At 52.3% G+C, this 21,332-nt stretch overlaps 2 protein-coding genes across 2 annotated transcripts in view; one reads left to right on the forward strand and one right to left on the reverse strand.

Moving 5' to 3' along the window:
* The window catches only part of LOC128730726 (FERM domain-containing protein 8), a 29,598-nt gene extending 13,015 nt beyond the window's left edge, over positions 1-16,583 (forward strand). Inside the window, exons 3-9 of the mRNA XM_053823808.1 lie at positions 11,698-12,029; positions 12,104-12,450; positions 13,102-13,263; positions 13,333-13,521; positions 13,594-13,723; positions 13,800-14,073; positions 14,872-16,583. Of these exons, the coding sequence (XP_053679783.1) occupies positions 11,698-12,029; positions 12,104-12,450; positions 13,102-13,263; positions 13,333-13,521; positions 13,594-13,723; positions 13,800-14,073; positions 14,872-14,999 (1,562 nt within the window). The 3' untranslated portion in view covers positions 15,000-16,583. The remainder of the gene's footprint in view (positions 1-11,697; positions 12,030-12,103; positions 12,451-13,101; positions 13,264-13,332; positions 13,522-13,593; positions 13,724-13,799; positions 14,074-14,871) is intronic.
* A 735-nt stretch (positions 16,584-17,318) lies between these two features.
* Positions 17,319-21,051, reverse strand: LOC128730737 (coiled-coil domain-containing protein lobo). The gene is made up of 6 exons (XM_053823819.1): positions 21,019-21,051; positions 20,780-20,974; positions 18,612-19,627; positions 18,476-18,542; positions 18,077-18,289; positions 17,319-18,011 (listed from the first exon to the last, which is right to left on the reverse strand). Exons 1-6 carry the CDS (start codon positions 21,049-21,051, stop codon positions 17,319-17,321), a joined length of 2,217 nt encoding a protein of 738 aa, XP_053679794.1.
* Between the last annotated feature and the right edge of the window lie 281 nt (positions 21,052-21,332).

Here is a 21,332-nt window from a genome sequence, read left to right on the forward strand (position 1 = left end):
TCGCCGGGGTACGAGCTGGCTTTTCATTCTGCGCATGTGTTTACCTTCCCATAATTAGCTCGCGCAAGATTATGGCCGATCTGGAAAAGTAAACTTCACGCTCGATACCGGCAGACCCATCGGAAAGTCACCGCTCGAATTCTTCCACGAACTAGGACGTCCTTATACACGTGAGCTGGTGCTCGTTCGGCAAAAAACCGGCAAAGAGAGTTTGCTCAAGTTTGCCCTCGTCTCTCGCGTTGTCCTTGCACCTTGGAGTGGAAGTGCGTTTGAAAGCTTAAGTTTCCCACCCACACCCACGGGACGGGCTCAGCAAAACGCTTGACACGGGCCTTTGATTTCGTGTGGCACGTGGAAAGTGGGTTTTTCCACCGCTCGTGAAGTATCGATTTTCTTCGCCAGCATTCCGGGAAAGCGCCTAAAGAGGGGGCTCAACAATCGGCCATGGGAAATGCCTGGAAAGTGGCTCCCCCTCACACACACACACACACACACACACACTCACACATGTGCGGCAGGCACTATCGGGCAGGCAGGATCTTTAATCTCGCCCCGGATGAATAATATGTGAGCCACTGGCCATAAATCCTGGCCCGTATGCGCCGAGTTTCGGGACAAAGGACCCGGCGAGCCGGAAGCAGGAGCAAAATCCGCTTCCAGGACGAGTTGCATGTGCAGCATCACTGCCCGGTGCACGGTGCAGTGTGTTTCTTCGTGCATCAGTGCACCGCATCAGGAGCGCATCGACGCAGGTGCCGTTATGGGCGTTCAAAAAAGCGAGTGAAAAAAAAATCCTCAAAGTGCCTGCTCCGGTCCGGCTTTATGGTCGCCGGTTTTGCCTCGCGTGAAAAGAGTTGCCTCAAGTTGGCTCAAGACACAGGCGAGTCCTTGAGCGCTGAAAGCACCTTGTTCGTCCTGTTCGTCCTGTTGCGACAAAGTAGCGTCCCCTGCCGAGTCGGCGAGTGTTGATGTGATCATTCACGGGTGCACCGTTTCGGTCTCATATGCGGGCATAATGTGCACGTTTCTGCTCAACCCATCTTCATAATAAGGCGTCGAAAGCGTCGTTCTTTGGTGGAGTGGGTGATGGTGGATGACAAAACGCAAAAGAGTTTCCTTTCACGGTTCGCTCAGCGCACGCGTTTGCGGTGGACCATTTGGCGTGGCTCAACGCCCGTTCGTCGAAGGGTCACGCGTTTTTCCACACGAACCTGCCATCTCGTATCGCGAAATCATCAACCTGGAAAGAAGGAGAAAACACAAGCGGACACCTATACACACACACACACACACACACACACAAAGAACCGGGACGGGACCTTGAACCTTTGACACACTTCATTCGAGTGGTATGTTTTTATGCTTCCGTGGTGAAAAGGCGACTCCACGCCTGACCCAGGATCATCGTAATGATCCCTGGTGCGAGTGGTGCCTGGTTCACTTGCGGACGCACATTCGCGGGACCATCGAGCACGGGGAAAAGTGAAACAAAAAAAAAAACACCCCGTACCGTGTAACTTACATTTCAATCCGGGATCACGGGTTGGGTTTGTTTTTGAGCGCCCCGGACAAGGGTACGAACGTGTAAGTTAATGCGTTATGCTTTCGACTCTCGGCACTTGAGGCTCGCTTTTTTCTCCAGTGTTCAGTGCTCGTTTATTTTGTGTGTCATTATGCTTTTTTCGTCTTCTTGTTTGCCCCCCGCGGGATTGAAATTCCATCCGCCTGGAACAGAGGGGAACCTTAAAAAGAAAAACCTTACACTCTAATTACATTAACCTTCCGTTGTCGCTGTGTTGCGTTAGTTAGCACGAAAAAAAGGAGGCTCCAATAAAGGCAGTCGGCTAAAAAGGGGCCAGTTTGAGCGGGTTCGTGTTAAAAATAGTCCTCCTTTGCTCTCCTCACGCTCGTACCCACCCATCGTCGGCCGATGGAGATAAGGTCGGAGATAATTTATTGATTTTCGCTCCCACTCCATCCATTTTTCGCTTTCCCAAGCAAGCCGTAATTAATTTATTTTATAATTGATGCAATCGAACGGCCAAAGATAAAGCATCCGATCTGGACGGCGTGCGTCGCGCTCCAAAGAGCGTCCCTTTGGGGAAAATCGAGCGGCCACATCTTCATCTCGTGCGTTTTCTTAGCCCCTCCTGTCGTCCTGCCGCCGGTCACGAGCCGCTATCAAAACGAGCAAATGAATAATTAATACAGTTAATGCTCGAGATAGCTCCGGCTTCGTGCGGCATGATATGGCACGCATGCCGTATGAATGTGTGTGTGTGTGAGTGGGGTGCTTGGGTAATGCAAATGGATATCCGGCGCACATTGCGCGCGCTCGGTACTTCTCGGAGTTGGTGGTGAGAAAGGACCAAGAAGGAGACTAGTAGAGTGGGTGAAACTTTCCCGCCTGCTCGGGCTCGTGCCCATGAAAATCAATAATTCAAAGCGTCCATCTTCGCGGTGGAGCTTTCCGAGCCGGTGATGGAGGCGCCTGGTGCCGCTGGTGCTGCTGCTGCATGGGATCAAACATTGGGCTTTATTTTATCATAATTGCCCCCGGGTCCCCCACCCACCAGCACAAGTTTCGTAAGCGCTAGCGTAATTTGTTTATGCAAATGTCGGCCTATTATTGGAGCGGGATGTTCTCGGAAAAAAGACCCCTCCCCATTCGAGCGGTGCCGGTTCGGCGAGCCAAAAGAAAGGAAAAATGAAACGAAAAATACACCCAAAAATGGGCCTCTTTGTTTCTTTCCCCGGGGTGTGTGGGGGGAGGTGAGAGGGACACGTTTCGTAAGAAGGTGGGGTCTTGGGTGGGTAATTAATAACCTCGACGGGTGGCGCCGTGCTTGTATGATTTACCGACGTTTTGCACGAGCAGCGAGCAGTTCTCGAACGGAATACGGAATCTAGGATGCTGCCGGTTCCTTACGCGGTCTAGACGCCATTGGCATCATTCCGCTCCTTGCATAGCCTCGCTCTAGCGCGCCCGTGTGTGTGTGTGTCACGTGTGGTTTGAAGCTCAAATACTGAGCCCCCCCGCCTGAATGTGGGGTGACTTTTCGCCTAACGAAACCATTCCTTAAGCACGCCAGAGCGCCTCCTTTCCAAGCGATTGCATTCAGGCGACAATCTACTTCCACGCACGCGAGCGTGAGACAATCCGTCCGTCCGCCGTCCGTGTGCGTGTGTGTGTGAGCGTAATCTAATTCCTAATGGTACTCAGAGGCGCGTCGCGGCACCGGTCAAACCCGGCCCCGGCCCCGGCTGCTCGATGTCTGTGTCGTCGGTGATGGAAAACTCCTGGTCGCTGTGGCGATTGCCGACGCCGGCTGATGCTCGATTGGGTTGTGGCCTCACCACATCACCGCCCATCCCCGGTAGCGATGGAGGTCCCACAGGGTTGCTAGTGGTGGGTGGTGAAGGGTGGTGCGATGATTTATGGCAACATCGCGAACCATCCGCACAGCAGCAGCGGCAGCAGCTCAACCTCCGGCGGACATTTTCCGCGAGCCGTTTCATCGACGCTCGAAACCCGTTGTGCCACCAGGCGTAGATGATCGGGTTGAGCAGGCTGTTGGCAAACCCGAGGACGGCCAATGGGCTGGCAATGGCAAACTGCAGCCCCCGACATCGTTCCTCATTCGTCGCCGGATCACACGCCACGTACATCAGGCTAGCGATGAAGTACGGCACCCACGTCACCACGAAGCTGCCCGTCGTGAACATCACCACCTTTATCGCTTTCCACTTGGTCGGACCTTTACCACCACCGCCGGTCGCGTTTGTCGTGGTCGCGTTGGGCACCGTTGCGTTTGGTCCTGTGCCACTTCCGTTCAGCTGCTTGCCCGGTCCACCCATCCTTGAAGCTCGGCGAGATGAACAGCAACGCGATCGAAGACAGACGCATCGCCTCGAGTCACCATCGGAGCGCGCGTGTTCGTCCTCACTGAGAGCTCCGGTGTCCGTGTCGGAGGGTGCGCCCAGTTGCGGGCGTGTATGTACCCCTGACGGAGCTCCTCCACCCCGGAACAACCTCAAGTTGCCGGTTTGAACGCCACGCAGCTCACGTGAAGCCTTCTTCAGTTGGGTGACGCGTCGGAGCGCTTTCTGCAGGATGATACTGTACAGCACGATGACCAACAGAACCGGCAGGATACCGACGACTGCCGTCAGGATAACGAGCGGGGGTGGTGCCAACCGGATGAACCAGCACGTCCGTCCATCCTCGGTATCTCCTCGCCAGCCCAGCGCCGGCAGAAACCCAATGACGAGTCCTGTGGCAAACAGAGAGAGAGAGAGAGAGAAAAGCGTCCTGTGAATGGATGGCAACGGTCGGGGGACGATGAGCAACCTACCGATGAGCCAGGTGGTGGCGATCAGGATGCGTGCTCGGGTACGCGTCAGATAGCGCTGGTACTGCAAACCGTACAGGATGTAGAGGAACCGATCGATCGCTATCAAACCCACGCTGTACACCGAAACCAGCGACATGGACACAATGAGACCTGCGAAGAGAGAGTGTGTGTGAGAGAGACAGAGAGAGAGAGAGAGGCATGATGGTTGGTGCGATTGTTGGTGGTTTGCTTTCGGTGAATCGAAAGGGGTTTGGTGGACGGATAATTGGATGGTTCACTCGCATGTTCGAACGCTGGTGGTTGACATGTAAACGAGGCACAATTACAGGCCGGTATCGGTGCCGTGTCGCGTATCGGAATTGGGTTTCGATCGAGTTGGCATCGGGGTCTCCCGAACGGGTGGGGTGTGTGGAAAAACCGCGGAAAACCGTGGAAAACTGCACCAAACCGGCCGACGGACGGACGGCCGGACGTTGATGGACGTTTAATGAGACGGTTCTGGTATAATCGCATGATTGAAAGCTTTCAACTCATTAGCCACGCGGCTATTCCACCACCGCGGCACGGTATCCTTCGTGGAATCCTTCGCTCTCGGTTCATGGGAGACGCGCTGTTTGCCTCGTGCGTTCGCTTGTTGCTGCTGCCGCTTCACTGGCATCATGTTTGCCATTGGAAGGGCTTTCTGCTGGAATGCGTCCTTGTTTTGCGTCCCGAAGTCCAGAAGGCCATCGATCGATCCTTCGGCGAAAGAATGGCTGTGGTGGGTGGGTGAAATACGGGACAAACAAAAGAAGTGAGCCACTCCCAGGGGTAAGAGGCAAACGATTGGAAAATTCCACCGGGAAGCCGTCGGTGAAAAAAAAAAGAGGGAAAACTCGAATAACCCGCATCGCTAGCTCCCACGGTGGGTGGCAGAAAATTGCAACCGTGGGAGTGAAAAATCGATGGAAAGTGAAACAAAAACGCGCCCGCCAATCCGAACGCGTGCAAACAAACAAACGTCACCGAAAGGAAAGATCGACGAAGAAGTTTTCCCCCGGCCAGCCGCTGCTTCATTCCACCTGCCTGGTTTCATTGCCTCGACGGGCGCCATGCCACGGAGAGACACCCCGAAGACTAAAAGGGTTTTTGTTGATTTAAAACAATTTGGATGCATTTAGCCCACCGCTTCCGGCGCTATTTATCCCACCCCCACCGGCGTTGGTTTTTTGCTTGGTTCCATTTCGCTTCGATTCGTGAGTGGCGCCTTTTCGCCGTCGATCGTCCGTCGCAAGAACGTCGCAAGAACGTCGCAAGAACGTCGAGCACCGAGGGGATGCCTTTCCGACAGCAAAGCGATGGAGAATGCATTCCATTTTCACGTGATCGTATTTTTCGCGTGCACTGCCAACGTCTGCCGAACAACTTTCTGTCGAGCACCACCCTCGTGGCTGGCACTTCTGCTACATTAAATTAACGCGCCTTGCGCTCGAGTGCAGCTCTGAGGTTCACCCATACCGCTAGGAGGGCTGAAGGACCCAAAAAAAAAAAGGGTGCATACCACCATAGCACCAACGAGGTCTTTCAGAAAAGTCATCGAAAATTAAACCACCACCGCCGCAGGTGCTTCACCACTCGCTTCGGTTTTGATGACGACGGCGATGATGATGATGATGATGATGATGATGGGACTGCCACGAGTGCCACGTCGTGTGGTGGTATTTGTTACTAGGAGCCTGGGGGCTGGGGACTGAGAATTTAAATCCGCCTGTCCCCGTCTCGAGAGGACGCTTTTCCTCGCGTGCATATTCATTCGTTTCGCGCGTCCCAATGCAGCCAGGACGGCGGAATGGAACCGCTAGAACCCGCGCCGCTGCACTGCTAATTAAGAGGGGTAATTTGAAATAATTAATCAAAGTACGTCACGCGTTCGTTGACGGAATACACATACCGGATGGTCGGCACACATGACACCTGCTCCGGTTCCCAGCACTCCGGCCGAACATGGCTTTCCTTTTTCGGATGGGAATCGGGCGGAATGGCGCAGAAGCATATTTCACCCGTCCCACGTGAATAATTGCTCGCAGCGAATCGAAAGACGAGGCTAAAAAAAAAAGTGTGTGTGTGCTTCAACGGTTGAGCATCGCAAAACTCCCCCATACACACACTCACACATACGTGTGCGGAAACGGTACCCGGAAAAGTCAAAGGAGATATATAATAGACAGATTAATTCATTAGCTCTCGTCTGCCAGCCGGTCGGTGGCGCTTTTGGCGTGGATCGCAGGATATGATGAGGTTTCGCCTCGGGACCGTCTTGCTTGTGGCCGACGTTTCGTTTCATGTTCCATTGCTCACGAGGTCAAAAGCGCAAAGAAACCGACGTGCGAGTCCTCGTGGCGAGCGCTTAATCCAACCGGCCAGGAGGACCTCCGCAGGCGAGCTTCGTACGAGCTTCCGAAACATGTTTATTTCATTTCACGAGCGACATTTCCGAGCTGGCGCATAAATAAGAGCTTAATAACGTGGCTCGCGGAAAGAGCCCGGAGGCTCCCGAAAGCATACCGAAAGGATCATCAGCCGGTTGGTGTGGCCAGAGGGCGCTTTAAATCATGGGTCCCATCATAGCTCCGGGTGGATAATCGACTGCATGGGAGACATTAATCAGTTTCACAGCGGGCTGAGCAAAGCTGGCACGGAATTAAGCCTCCTCTTGGGGCTCGACCCGGCTCGGCTCGTTGCTCATCCGGTGCATTCACGTGTGCACGTGTGTTTTCACTAACTCTTGCAGTGCGGGAAAATTAGAGCACTCAATCTGGGCCGGATGGAACCGGAATTTAGTAGCGTAGTGAAGCTCGGTTTCGATTTCACATTCTTCAAACACTACCACTTTGGACTAAAAACGTTCCGGGAAATGAAAATGGATAGTTTTTCGTCAGAAAAAACGGATCGCTCCGATTTGATTAAATAACGATTTAAGCGGAAGCGTTCGTCACGGCTGTTCAGATGTAAGCACGCAAATATTCAGAGAAATGTTAGGCGTAAATTGAATCGAAGCGTCCTTTTGTTAGATTTTCCTTCCCCGTATCCGACGCTTTTCTTCGAAGGGTTACCAATTCATTTTTGTCCCATTCCACTGATCATCAGTATCATTAGCCGTCCGGGTTCAGTTCCGGTTCGAGTCCCACTCACCCAATAATCCCGAGCGTCATCAGGAGCGCATTATTTATGGCGATTGGATAAAGATCGGTTCAATCAACGATTAATTGACTGCCTGTGTGACTGTCCTATTCGAATCGCACTCTCGCTGTGGTGCGACAAAAAACGATTGCACGTGGAGGCAGAAAAAGGAAGCCTGCATTTTGCTCTCGTGGAGCGGAAAATAAATTTGATGCGATTAAATAAAACGCGAGGGAAAATACATAAACAAAATAGGCGGCGCAATAAATGCGACATGCAACAGCGTGGAAGCGATTGCAGCAGCGGTGAAATGTGACCCGTTTTATCGTCCGCCTGAATGGGGCAAAAACCAGGATGCTCAGATCCTGTACGTTCCCCGATACCTTGAGCCCATTTCCGCAAGTCGTGCCTCTCCGGTTCCGATACGGGTTGCCAAGGGCAGTTTTGTTAGTTCCATTGCACTTACCTATCATAATGGCACAATTGTCCTCGCCGCGAAGCTCACGGGGCGCGTATTGGCCGTAAATGACTGCAAAGCCAGTCAGTAAATCGGACACGGCAACGTTGCCTAGGAACATGTACGTGGTGTAAGGTTGTTGGCCTGCAATCGAGAGAGAAGGAAATAACGTATAGAGTAGGTCTTTGAAGTGATAGTCTGCAGCAAAAGAAGACGAAAATCAACCCTAGCGAATCACGCATTTGAACGTTCCGTTATGAGAAAGATGAACTGCATTCATGGACGCTCGGGTTAAATGCGCTCAGTTGCAGGTGCGCCATGTTTACAGCTGATCAACTCCAAGCGCATCGTTTGACTTCATCGTAAACACGATCGCGCATGTTTACACAAACAAATGATCCAAAAAGATCAAGCAGCTTTCCCAAAGCATGGCCTGCTGCGTCGGTTGAAAACGTCACGCGATGCTCGAACTTTGACATTTGCCGGCGCGAGTATAACAAGCTGACGGGCTGTGTTTTAAATGCTGTTGATTTGCTGCGACCTTCACGTGCGTATGCTTACCTTTACGCAGCAACAGCGCGCTGGATATGACCACGAGCAGGTTGAGTATTATGATGGCGGCGCCGAGCATCGGGATAAAGATGTCATACAGCAGCAACGTCCTCTTTTCGGCCGAGCTGAACGTCGTCACGGATTGTGTGGTCGTCGACATTGGATCGGGCCACCAGTCCCAGGGCGCAGGACTCGGTTTGGTTGGCCACACGTAGTAGAAGTAGCGTATCCGGTCGTAATCATCGTAGTTTCTCACCTGCTGTGTGCCCATACCGCTCTGTTGGCCTGCGTTGGCGCTTCCGGACCGCACCGGAAACGGTTCCACGGCGTCCTAGTTTAGGGTGGGTGTTTTAAAATTAAAATCAAACATTAATTGCTACCCGGACGTAAGTGATGCGGCTCCAGCTCCGTCTCGATAACTGCTCGACAGCATGCTGAGAGTGCCCCTAAAGCTCGACCCTCGACCCTGGGTATGGCGCCCGGAAGTGGCGTGTCTAATAAACCGAAAACAGCCGTGGAAAAGGGGAAAGGATGGCATCGAGTGGGGACGAAATTTTGGTCTCGATCGATCGATGTTCGGCACCCGCAACGAGGCATCCTTTGAGTGGCATGCACATGCACTTTTCATCGACCAAACCAGTGCACATGGACGCCTTTCGCACGGAAGTGTGATTTCTTGTTCGCTTCCGGTTCTGCCCAGGAAGTGGGTTGAGTTGGTTGGCACCCGAGGAGATGAAAATTTAATTAAACAAAAACGAACTGCCCTGGCCAGCGCCGACGACGCCGACGATGCCGGGCTGAATATGAAGACAAACTCCAAAACGAACTCGCTTCGAAAACCGGCTCCAAAATGGACAGCTTAATGAGTCGAAGCTGGCCCAGGGAAAGGGGGCCGTCGAAAAGTTTACGTTTTGATTAAGTTTCCCCGACCGACTGACTGCCAGTTGGCAGCTGTAGTTAATGGACGTGTGCCGAAGTCGCGTGAGTCTTGTTTCACCGTTCGAATCGGGCGCAGTTCCAGCAAACCGTAGCGAACAAAATCGACGTGCCGTTGCAGCTGATTGTTTCGCTGGAATACCGGGGATGCATCTCCATATATGCAAATGTCGCGGCGGTACATCTAAATTACTTCTGTTCGCTCTTTCGAACGGTACAGCGCCGTTGTGAGGACCAGCAGCTTGGCGAAAACAATCACGTGCCCGATAAAACCCGCGGCATTATGTTTGCAAAACCGACGTTCGTGCGTATGCGAGCTGGGCAGGATAATGTTCCCAATCAGCGAGAACTGAATGCAACGAACACGGCACCAACGCCGGTATGCTGGGAAAAGCGCGTGGTCAGTTCCGTGGAAATGGCCCGTACACGTTGCGTTAATGCGAACTCCCGATTTGGGTGGGCGTTTCCCGAGATGGATGGGTGGGGGTGGGAGGAAGGGGGGTTGCAATTGTGCATCAGCACCCAGAATGCAACCGATGGAACCGATGCATTGGCCAGAAGGGTGCATTCAAAGCAACGATCCACGGTGAAATCACGGCGAGAGCTAATTGATACGCGGAAGAGTGAATTTTAATGCGATCCTTTGTTCGATCGGACTCGGTGGGGTTGAAAACTTTAATCCATGGTGTTACTCATTGTCTGGTACAATTTTGAACGTGTCGCACACACACAAACACACACACACACACATGCACGGGAAAAGATGGCACCCTCTGACGGGGGCATTTATCACTTGGATCACAGACGGGAACGGTTTCGTGCAAAATTTCGCGAACTCTTATCGCACTTTAGCACACCGTGGCTCATGAGGTCACTAATTCAAGCAGGTGTACGGAGAGGGGAAAGAAGAGGGGCAGAAGGGAGGAGTGATTGACTCCACCCGCTTGCACAATGCACCGGAAAAATGGAAAGAAAAGCCCAACTCACTTTGTAGCCGATAGAAGCGCGTTTCCGACTCGTGTGACTGAATCGCGGCAAATCCGGCGCCAAACTGATCCACCCGGCTCTGAAAGCCTTTTTTGGGGGTTGGTGGTGGTGTACCTTACCCCCCCCCCCCCCATCCACCTCTTTTCTATCCCTTCGACACTATCACTCTCTCTCTCTCTCTCTTTCTGTCTCTCACCGGTGCGTGGTATAAAAGCGAAGTATAAATATTTACCCAACGTGGCGATGATCCAAACGTCCGAATGGGATTCCTAAAGCGAGGGGGTGGTTGATGATGACACCGACTTGCGGGGTGGTTGGTTACTGACGACTGGTGGGGGTTTGAGGTTGCGTCGTTCGCTAAACAAATCCCCAACTCCAACCGACTCGTCTCACGGAACTGATTCGTCACCGTTCGAACCTCACCCCTAGAATGGCTAATGGCGCTGTGTTCGATGAGCGTTTGTAATTTTGTCTTTTTTTTTTGCTGTTTCGCTTCACTACTTTGTACACCTGCACATCCAGCGTCTTCTTTAGCGTCGGAGCGACAGCGGCCTAATGAAGCGTGGTGGCTCATGCGACCTGCTTGCGCTTGTTTGATGTAATTTCTCACCAGAGCTTCCAACCCCGGGGCGCGTTCGATAAGATACCGCTTTTATCAATTAGCCGCACTTACCGGGCGAAATCAGAAATCGGGCCCTGTCGCGGTGACATGTGTTCGAAGGGTGGCATTAGGCGATGGCAGCGATGGCAGCGACCAAAGCCGCCGGCTTTCGCTTATCGGCTTCGGTTTTGCCAGCGTTTGGTTTCGTGTGTGCGAAAGTACCCTCTCCCTGGTGGAGCTTGGATTTTTGGAGTCATGCGTAGCACTAACACAAATGGGGCACAATCAAACACATGAGAAAGTGCTGTTGCCTCGTATGTCTTATCCTGTCGATGTCCTGTGACCTATCTACAAATCGAACAAGTAGGCGTTGTCGCCTTCTTCGATGCCGGAATGTTGACACTTACATTGCATATTCATCGAGATGAGGCTGACAAAAAAACATTTACTCTCTCTCTCTCTCTCTCTCCCTGTGGAGAGATGCTAACCATGTCTCTCTCAACCTAACAACGCAAGGTCACGTCGGGGTTGCTTCCGGTCCCATACCGACGAGAGCGAATTCCCAAGCACGTGGATGCTGCAGAATCGAATGTTGTGCAAATTAGAACATCCTCTAAAACGTGCCCTCCTTTTTCTCACACATCCGGCAGGTCCTTCGTCGAGTAATGGCAACGCCAACTATCAGCTAGGTCCGGGACATTCCAACGACTCGAAACCAGCGCCTGTGACTCCACGAAACCCGTACGGTAGGCATTCGTCAGTGGGTTCAACCGGCCCAAGTCATCCTTCCGCGGTTTGCGCGCCCAACATTGGCCCTCGACCTGAGGACAATCCATTCGTGGCCAATCCACCACACTCGGGTGGAGTCAACGTGAACGTAACTGTGAACGTCGTGACACGACCTGCCGCCAGCACGATGACGACGACGACGGCAACGACGACCAGCACTACGACCCTGGCGCCCCCGCGACCGATGCAAAAGGTACAAAGGTCCTTCCAGGGGTGGTTATTCGATGGCTCACTCACTCTCTCTTTCTCTCTCTCTCTCCTTAACAGGTGATCCCGACGGTGGTCTACCTGATGTCTCGGATCGCTGTACATATGGAGATCGAGGGTACCGCGCAGTGCCCGGCGCAGGTGATGCTTGCCGCCGCCCTTGGCTGTGAAGAACTAGGTATAACGAACAAATTGCTGGCCCAAAGCGTGTTCGGTCTGTGGATGACGAGCCCGTTGCTGGAGGTGCAGCTAAAACCACACCATCGGCCATATGCGGTGCGTGTCGCCTGGTCAAAGCTGCTGGACAAACACAGCCACGGGAATGAGCTGGAGAAGCTGTCCGACGAACCGATGACCACGCTGCGACGGAATGTGTTTTTCTCGCGCCGTGATGAGGAGAAAATCAAGTAAGAACCATGCTTCAGGAGGTCATGTGTGTCCTGCTCCGTCTCCAACGGTGTCTGATCTCTTTTCCCAATACTTCGAATCCTGCGAATCTCGAGAAGGCTCCCCCCTCGACCCTGGCGTTCGGGAAAATAAGGCCCGTGAAAGCGCTTTCCTCGAAGGAGAAAGTGCTTGCGAATGACATTTCGTCCTGAATGGCACCGGGCGAAAGCGTCGAAGAGCGTCCGAGCAACAACCGATCGGCCGAAGCGAAATTCTAAGGACTTGTATCTACATGCGTTGCGAGTGATTAGATTTTCCCAGAAAACCCGGTAAAAGCAACGAACGTTTCGAGCTGAAGGGCATGATGAACGGGCTTCGTCCGTTTGTTAGAATTGCCGGTCCATTGCGCTGTAATAATAAGCCTTTGTGTCTTTCGTGACGTCGTGCTTCGATTTTGTGACGTTACGTGAGGGTTTTTTTTTGTGTCTGTTCGCTCTTTGTTTGAGATCGAGCGTTCTAGAACGCATGCATTTGAATCGATTAAGAGGTAGCTCGTTCTCAAAATCCCAATTCTTAGAAGCCAGATAGCCGTCCTTACTTTTCCACCCAAAATAAAAACTCCACTTCCAAACTGTCACTCTCTACTCACCTACACACTCGACGCCTTCCAGGGACCCTCGGATACTGGAACTGTTGTATGAGGAGGCCCGCCACAACGTGCTGCTCGGTCGGTACGTGATGGAACCGTCACAGTCGATCATGCTTGGTGGTATCCAGGCCCGGATAGAGCTCGGCCCGTACAACTCACACACTCACACCACCAGCTACTTTCGGTGAGTCTGAAATCCTAAGCTGCTCAAGGAGCATGCTTCGATGCTTACGGAGTTTTCTCCCTTTCGCAGCGAGAACCAGTTTCGCTTCCTGCCAGCCCACGTGGCGAAGAGTTCGAGCTGGTCCTGGTTGCCGATCAGTCAGCGGTCGTCGGCTGAGGTCCGGTTGCTGGAGCAGTTCAAACGTGTCCCGACGACGGCCACCACCAAGAAGCTGATGCGGAAGTACCTCGAGTTCTGTTGGGGTCTTCCGTTCTACGGGTAAGTCGAGAAAGGGATCCGCTTGGCGGTGCACCAATTACTGAGCTCTTCTCAACACGTGTTCTCCCTCAGGGCGGCCTATTTCCACGGTCAAGTCGAGCAGCCAGTGCGAGGCCTCATGAGCTTGATGCAGCAGAAGGATCTACCCGTGCTAATAGCGGTCAACGAGCGAGGGATCTTCGTCATCGATCAGATCGAATGCGTGAGTCACAGAAGATCCTGCCGAAGGAGCATCTCTTCGTTAACAGCCTGCTAACGCCCTACTATTCTCGCTATAGACACTGCTGCTGGGACTAAAGTACGAGGAGTTCTCGTGGGAGTACGCCAAACCAAGCAACGTGAACGACCCCGAGTGTTTGCCGTGCATTTTCCTGCAGTTTGGTGCGGTCGAGAACGGAATCGCGGCCACGAAGCTGATGCAGATTTTCTCCCGCCAGGCCGCCATGGTGGACGCCTTAATCACGCACTTCATCGAGCAGGACAAGCGGCGAAAGGAGAGCGGTGCGGACGTTGACCAGGGCGCCGGGGGGCTGGCCGACAACACCTACGTAGGTGAGTGGGTCTGATTCTTGTGGGTCGAAGGGTTTGTCAAAAAAAAAAATGGTACCGCTTGAAATGTGGAGTCAGCTGTCGGGGACGGTTTCCAAAGTCGGTATAAAGTCCTTTCGGTCGTGGTGCTAGTGCGTGCGTAATCGATACGCAACCGACTGGTTCAAAAGAAGGAGAAAAAAAATGGAGTCCCCTTAAATAAATGGACAAAAGTAAAGGGAAAAGAAAGCGCTGGGACCGCCGAAGGCAACTCGCTTGACGAAGGCACGACATTGTTTCGCAACGTTTCATGTTCATGTTCACCCCGATGGCCGTAAAGTTGGTGGAGAACTTTCCACTCGTGACCCGTCGCTTTCTGGGAATCTCGGGAGTAAATAGCAACGGAAAAAGGACCTTTGGTGGATAGACGCAGGCATGGCGAAATGTGTCCGCACCATGCTGGTGCTGTAAGGATTTCGAGGCGGCCATGCATCGGCTACTGTGGTGTGTGGTGGTGTTTGAGCGATTTATGCTCCTGCCCAACATAGCTACACCTCGAGACCTGGCATCGAAGAGTGCTTTGAAAATAGCCAACGAAAGCAGAAGTAGGGAAGTAACCCTGCTGTTGGTTGAATTGCTATTTCTTTTGGATCTAATGTGCTACGATAAGCGATTTGATTCACTCGAGGGTGGGCAGATAATTAATGCACACACTCACACCTACACCCATGAGGGTTTGGGGGGTTGTAGGGCACGCCACCCGTACCAGGTTGATTGATTAATGCGCCTTTTTCTACGCTCTCTCTCTCTTTCTCTCCACAGAACCAAACCCAATCAAGAACAACGGCATTGGCGTGTTGAGCAACAAGTTCTCTCGGCTCACGTTGGCCACGTTCGACGACGAAGGGCGCTGCATTGGCCAGACGGGCTCGTTATCGATAAGCTATTAACATTTAATTCTCATTTAAGTTTGGCACCGCGGAACGGAACGAAGCAGAACCGTGGGTTGGTGCGAGCGCCCTTGCGGCTGGACGGTGATTCGGGTTATTCGGTCGAACCGGACGCAGACGTTCTGACCCGGACGTTTCGGTGGATGAGAATCGATAAGAAGGACGAGAACGCGCGCGCGGAGAAAGGGAACCGCCCAACGCACGAAGGCAATCGAACTGGTTGAACAAGCGGGTTGAAATAATCGCAAAGGGTTCCGTTGGTGTACTTTCCGTTTTTTGGGGGAATACGAATACGAGCTCCGTCTGCACGTCGTCGCTGTACAGTAGTTGTAGCCGCCATTTTCCATCGCAAATCCTTAGCCTCCACCCCCCCTTCTCCGCCCCTTCATCCCTCCCCCGGGAATCCTGGCCGAGCTGATCCGCAACGTGGGTGGCGAAGGCGCAGACGAGAAGGTTGGAAAATCGAATTTACTTGTACATATAGTTGCGCGTACGTTGAAGCGAAACAGCAGCAGTTGGTGCAACGTTTGGTGCCGGCGAAACGTCGCTCGGGACCTCCGAGGGCGGTGGGGAGGGCTACGGTGACAGGACGGTGTCCTTAACGGTTTCGTCCCGCAGCCATCCGCGCGTAGATAATAATACACTAGAAGGACACAGGCCAGGAAGCGCGAGCGAGCGAGCTGCTCTAACTCGGCGATCGCGAACCAAGCAGAATCTCTACAAGATACATAAAAAAGAAAAGGCAAAGAAAGGCAGAGAAAAAAATATAAAAAATCGTAAAGTATCACTTAATACACATGAAATGTTAGCTAAAGCAAGGAATGAATCGTAAATACATCGCATAAATGCAGCAAATAGTGTACAGAAAGTATCGTAGACAGGTGTCGGGCAGCGTCGAAGGTCGTCATCATTGTAGCGGAAACAAAAAATAAAGGGAAAATTCAGGAACTGCGCGAAGTGGGAGGCGTTGGGTGGGATCGAAACGGGCTACCAAAGGGCGGAGGCAAGAGAAAGAGAATAATTTTGTACTACTTTAATTTAAGTGTACCCAAGGAAGTATATATATATACATATATATGTATACACGTACATACATATACAGTGCATATACATCTAATCTATATATTTAGATATTTTGTACTAACGCAAAGAATGAGTATCCTTGGGGTAATCAGGCAAAATTAAAAGGCAGGCAAATGGCCACAGGACATGGGAGTAATCAAGTAAACGAACTTAACCGACGCCGAACAGGGCAGAACCAGAATCAATCATGCTAGGTGTGGACGTGGGTGGATGGCGGGCGTCGGTAGGTAGAGAGATAGAGAGAAAGAGAAAATTGATAGCAAGTACATTTAAAACAAAATCGGAGATCGAACGAAGAACAGAAGGGTAGCAAAAGAAGAAAAGAGACGAGAAAACCCATGAGGAAACAAATAGAAGTATCGTACTAAGGAGATTAAATTCGAATGAGTAAAGAAGACGATAAAACAATCGGTTAGCAAAAAAAACGGTATATACACTAATAGTCAAATGCATTAAAACAACAAAGATGATAATACAATCCCTCACTTACAAGCATTACACGCCACACAAACACATACACTCGAACACAAGGTACTATCGCATAACAGCAAGGACGAGCGCGAAAGGACACACGAAAACACGACATGCAAACAAACATTAGTAACCGATATCAATAATGTAAGAAACAGAGCGAATGTGGATTTTTGGCGTCCGAGAACGCGAGAAAGCTATTCCAGCAGTGTAATAAGAAGTAAATAAATGAAACAAGGGTAGCAGAAGAGGAAAGACACTTCCCAACAGACACGTACACAAATACAGACACACTCAAACCGTCTAGGTTATCAAATCGCAACAAGCAAGCGGCATCTGTTTCTCTTAGCGAAGGTCGCAGCAGCTGCAACTAAAAGCTATCCGTTCGGGCAGGTGGAAAGCGGGGCGGGGGACGATTTGATTATCACTGGCATCGTCGAAGGAAACCCGGAACCGGATAAAGAGAGCTAGAACGCGAGCAAGAGGACGTGAAGCATCGAAAGAAATATAAATAAATAAAATCCAATAGAATCGCGAAACATGTACGAAAAATTACACTACTTTTGAATAAAAAAAAGGGTAAATCAAACGATATGAACACCGATTGCCACCATTTTGTGCCTCCGGTCCAGGGGCTTCTCAATGTGTTCGTCACAGAAAGAAAACCGACTGTAGGGTCACACGTTGTTGGATTTAATCACACCAAACCACACACCGGTACTTTGGACCGAAAAGACAAGCCTTCAAGGACTTCAAGGACTCTCTTCACTCGTCACCACCCTCGCTGCGATCACCCGGCGACTCGACGTCAGCGCCAAAGAACGGACGTAATCGTTCGTCCTCGCGCAGAGCTCGCCGCAGATGGTCCGCCTTACGCCGATATTCGTCCTGCAGGTTCTCGAGGCGCATCTGCAGGATGTGCTTGTCACGCTCGAGCGTCTCACCCTCGGCGATGAACTTTTCGTACTCGGCATCCTCGAAGTGCTCCTGGAAGCGTGACAGGAAGCGCTTAAGTGATTGCTCCTCGGTGATAAGCTCATCGCACCGATTACGCAGTTCCTCCTCGAGTCGTCGGTAGAATCGACGCAAATCAGTCGTGCAGTCGCGGTAAAGCTCCATGACGCGGGCTCGTGTCGGTGGCCGTTTTGTGGTGTCCCCAAGCCGCAGTAAATACGGTGCCAGGAAGTCCGCCTGTTGCTGTTTGATCTGTTCCTCGCGAGCTTTCAACGCCTCGTACTTGGCCAGTCGTAATTGGCGTGCTTCCTCGTTGCGTAACGGATCGAACAAGCTGCTGGTCAGATGCGGTGAGTCCGTCTGCTTCTTTCGTTCGGCCAACATTGTTCCAATTTCAGCAACACGTCGACGAAAAGCCAGTGATGCGTGTTCCTCTGCTCGCAGCTGTTCCTTCAGCAGCAGAAACAGGTCGAGTTGCGATGGCTGCGGATCCCAAGGGTTTGACTGCAAAGGAGAGAAGGTTCTTGTGATGCGAATGTGTGAGCTTTCAACGACTGGGTCCTGCATACCACGTATCCTGACGTGCAGGTTGGATCATACGGGACTTCTTCGCCCATCTCTGAGCTGGGAGGTTTGATGAACTCGTGTGTCGATGCCGTGATGCAGTCTGCACCATAGTGAAATTGCAGCGCTATCCTGTTATCCTCGATGTAGCAGTTGCGTAGTGCGATGTCCTTTACCGGCTCTTTGGTGGGGTTCTGATGGAACTTCTCTGTAATGTGCTGAAGAAAGTAAGATGAAAAGGGAATTGTATGGATTCGCTAGCCAAGACGCAAACCGGACTGTGGTTGTGCGTTGTTTCGCTAGATGGCGCTGACGTACGGAGCTTTAAAAGCCTCACTGACAGCATTGAGTAACGAGAAAGCGCACAGTGACCGCGGTGTGGACGAAATTCAGGCGATTCTTACCGTCAGCTTGCTCGATTCCCTTGTGATCTGATCCTTGGGCGTGTTGCGGAACTCCCGGTAGTACAGCCTGCGAAAAAACGAAACGAAGAAATTAGCAGTAGCTACCGTTCGATTCACCTCCATTCCGGTCACTTACAAATCGTCGCGTCGCTCGTAGTGCTCTCGAATGTAGGTCGCGTGGTAAAAGAGCGTCCGCAACGCATCGAACCGGTACTGATGGAAAAAGCGCATCTCGTACTCATCCTGCTGGTGTCGAAGTGATCGCAAGCAGTCCGGACGGCCCTTCCGGAAGCGCTCTTCAGTCTCACCGGAGCCATACTCGAGCCGCACTTGGCACAACAGATCGTCCCGGTTGGCGTACCATTCCCAGCGTCGAATGGGCCCATCGTAATCGAGCGTCTCGTACACCGTAAGGCGTTGTACCAACCCGATCAGGTTCCGGTAGGGTGCGAATCGCTCGTGAATCGCCTTCCGGAAGTACGTCACCTTCGCGCCGTCTGGGAAGCGTTGCTCGAAATCCGTCCGGGACACGACCAACGGTCGAACCCAGCTCGCGGGTAGATCCAGGTGTTTTTCTTTCTCGATCTCTTCCTCGGTCGTGAGTGGGTCCTGATCCTCGGGCACGGCGCAATCCTCTCGCAATTCGTACGGTTCACCCGGCAGGAAGTGCTCCCAATCGCGCCCTTCTGCCAGGTCCCATCGGAGTGCAGCCAATCCGTTGGCCGGATCCTGCTTGTTAACGTAGTAGTTATGCTGTGTCCAGACGCTCTCGATAGCGAGGTAGTCCGTGGAGGCCACCTCACGCCGGAAACCTGTCGAAGGTTCGACGAAAAACGCGCTCGGAGCTCGCAGGACACGTTCACCTGTGTTCGAGTCAAGTTTTGTCTCGCGATAGCCCGGTTTATAACACCACGGTGCATTCTGGAGGATAGCGACCCACGCATGCACACGGTGGCCTCGTTTAGGGTCCGGTGGGGGTTGTTCTAATCGTTCCGCTTCCTCCCGTTCAGCCGCCTCCCTGCTCGCTTCCTCGGCCAGCACTTTGGCCACTTTTTCTTCCTCGATGTTGAGCAGATACTGGCTACGCAGATCCGGTGGTTGACGGAGCTGATATTTGTTCGGTGGCTCCGGTTGAGCTTCGTCGCCACTTTCCTGCAAGATGAACCAAAAACCTGAGTTAGTCCTTTGGCGATGACGTGGGCGAAGGACCTTCCACCAGAAGGGCTCACGCGTTCAACAGTTGGTCGTTTTTGTGCGGCCAAATGTGAGCGCCTCTGGGCGTAATTTCCTTCGCGTTTCAACTCCTCGATTCCCGCGAACCCGGGTGGCTCTTTATTTATTTCATTTTAATTTCAACCCAGTCGTTATCCTTGCGTTTGCTAACTCTCCTTTGCGCGCGGCCGCATGCGTCGATCGTCGTGTGCGTGGTTTTATTAGTCGTCCTCTCTCTTTCACTCTCTCTTTTTCTCACCTTCTGCTTCCCCGATCACACACATGGGCAAACACATGTGGCTGCGCATCTGCCAGCAGCTCGTCCTTGCTGCACGGGCACGGGGTTTCGAACAATTTTCCCGTATTTTGACGGCCAAGTGTGGCCCATCCGCACACGATGGGGTCAAATTTCGAACCCCCTCAGCAGCGCCCTACCCCCCGCCCACCTGAGCTGAAACCCCCAACGAAACGTTCCTCGGCCGGATGTCGCCCCCCCTGGGTCGCTCCGAAGGGCTTCACCCTGTGTGTATGTGTGTTCCGTATTTTTTTGTACGTTCACTCGGAATGCCGCAACAGCATCCGGTCGTGGTTTTCGCCGCGCACAATGTTACGACCCACGTGCAAAAGGGGCCCCGAGGGCCCTTCGTAACCCAAGCGAATGGGCGCGTAATTTGAGTCGAACGAAGATGAACGACTTCTTTTTTAGGTGCTTATTTTATTTTTGTTTTTCGGCGGTTTCCTTCGCCATCTTCTTTCCGGCTTTTCGGTGCAACCGACCGGTCGGTGCCCTCATTAACGCTCCGCTGGGTAGGTACGTCCGGCCGACAAAAAAAAGGATGGGAAAAGGATAAGGAGGGGCATTTCTTTCCCTTCCGTTCCCAACCCTACTCCTCTTCCCCCCATCACAAGGATGCTCGAACGGGGGGTGACATTTGCAACGCCAGAGGCAAATTCGCTTAGCATGCATGGAATTGGCATTGGCTAGAGAACAGATAAAAATGAACGAAAAAGAACCCAATCAGCGTATGGAAATGCGTCTCCCACCCCCCCGGGGTCCTTAGTGGGTGTCCTACAGCTCCCACGCTACCTTACCTCTTCCTCAACCGGCACGAACGGACACGGGACGCGTTGCTGATCGTTGGTGACGACTTCGCGGGTCGCGTATCCTGAAACGACACAGGCAGCGAACCCGTTCCCGATCAGAAAACTGCACAGCAGTGTTGCCAGCTCGAAGCTGTTCGCTCGGCGACGCTTCAGCACCTCGTCCGGAGACACCAACCGGGTGGGCTGTGAGGGAAGAAGAAACAGGATTAAATTAGCGAATAAATCACGTTCAGGTACAGGGCGTTCAGCGTAAAGGGCATTTGGTCGGTTTGTCGCTTAAAGTTTTCGGTGAAACTCTCCCAAAACCCCGCATTCTGGGACGTTGAATTTCGTCACGGCCCCGGCGATGGTGTGTGGTGCTTTTTTTCCCAGCTACGCTATTCCGGAGGGAAATAATAAGTAGAAGCACCAACAAGAAAAAAGAACCGAAAAAGAAACCACGTCAGAGTGCACCGAGCACAAATCCTTCCCCGGTGGGGTGGTCAATTAAGGTGGCGCAGGGTTGGTGGAGGAGAAGCGGTCGAGCACTAAGACAGAAAAA

Source organism: Anopheles nili, chromosome 2 (assembly GCF_943737925.1).
Source record: "Anopheles nili chromosome 2, idAnoNiliSN_F5_01, whole genome shotgun sequence".
Classification (NCBI taxonomy): domain Eukaryota; kingdom Metazoa; phylum Arthropoda; class Insecta; order Diptera; family Culicidae; genus Anopheles; species Anopheles nili.

Coding starts and splice junctions, on each gene's coding strand:
- LOC128730737 (XM_053823819.1), bottom strand. CDS start 21,051: ATGCCCTTTACGCTGAACGCCCTGTACCTGAAC. Junction 20,975..21,018: donor TGAACGCCCTGTACCTGAAC/GTGATTTATTCG, acceptor CTTCCCTCACAG/CCCACCCGGTTGGTGTCTCC. Junction 19,628..20,779: donor TCGTGCCGGTTGAGGAAGAG/GTAAGGTAGCGT, acceptor TTCATCTTGCAG/GAAAGTGGCGACGAAGCTCA.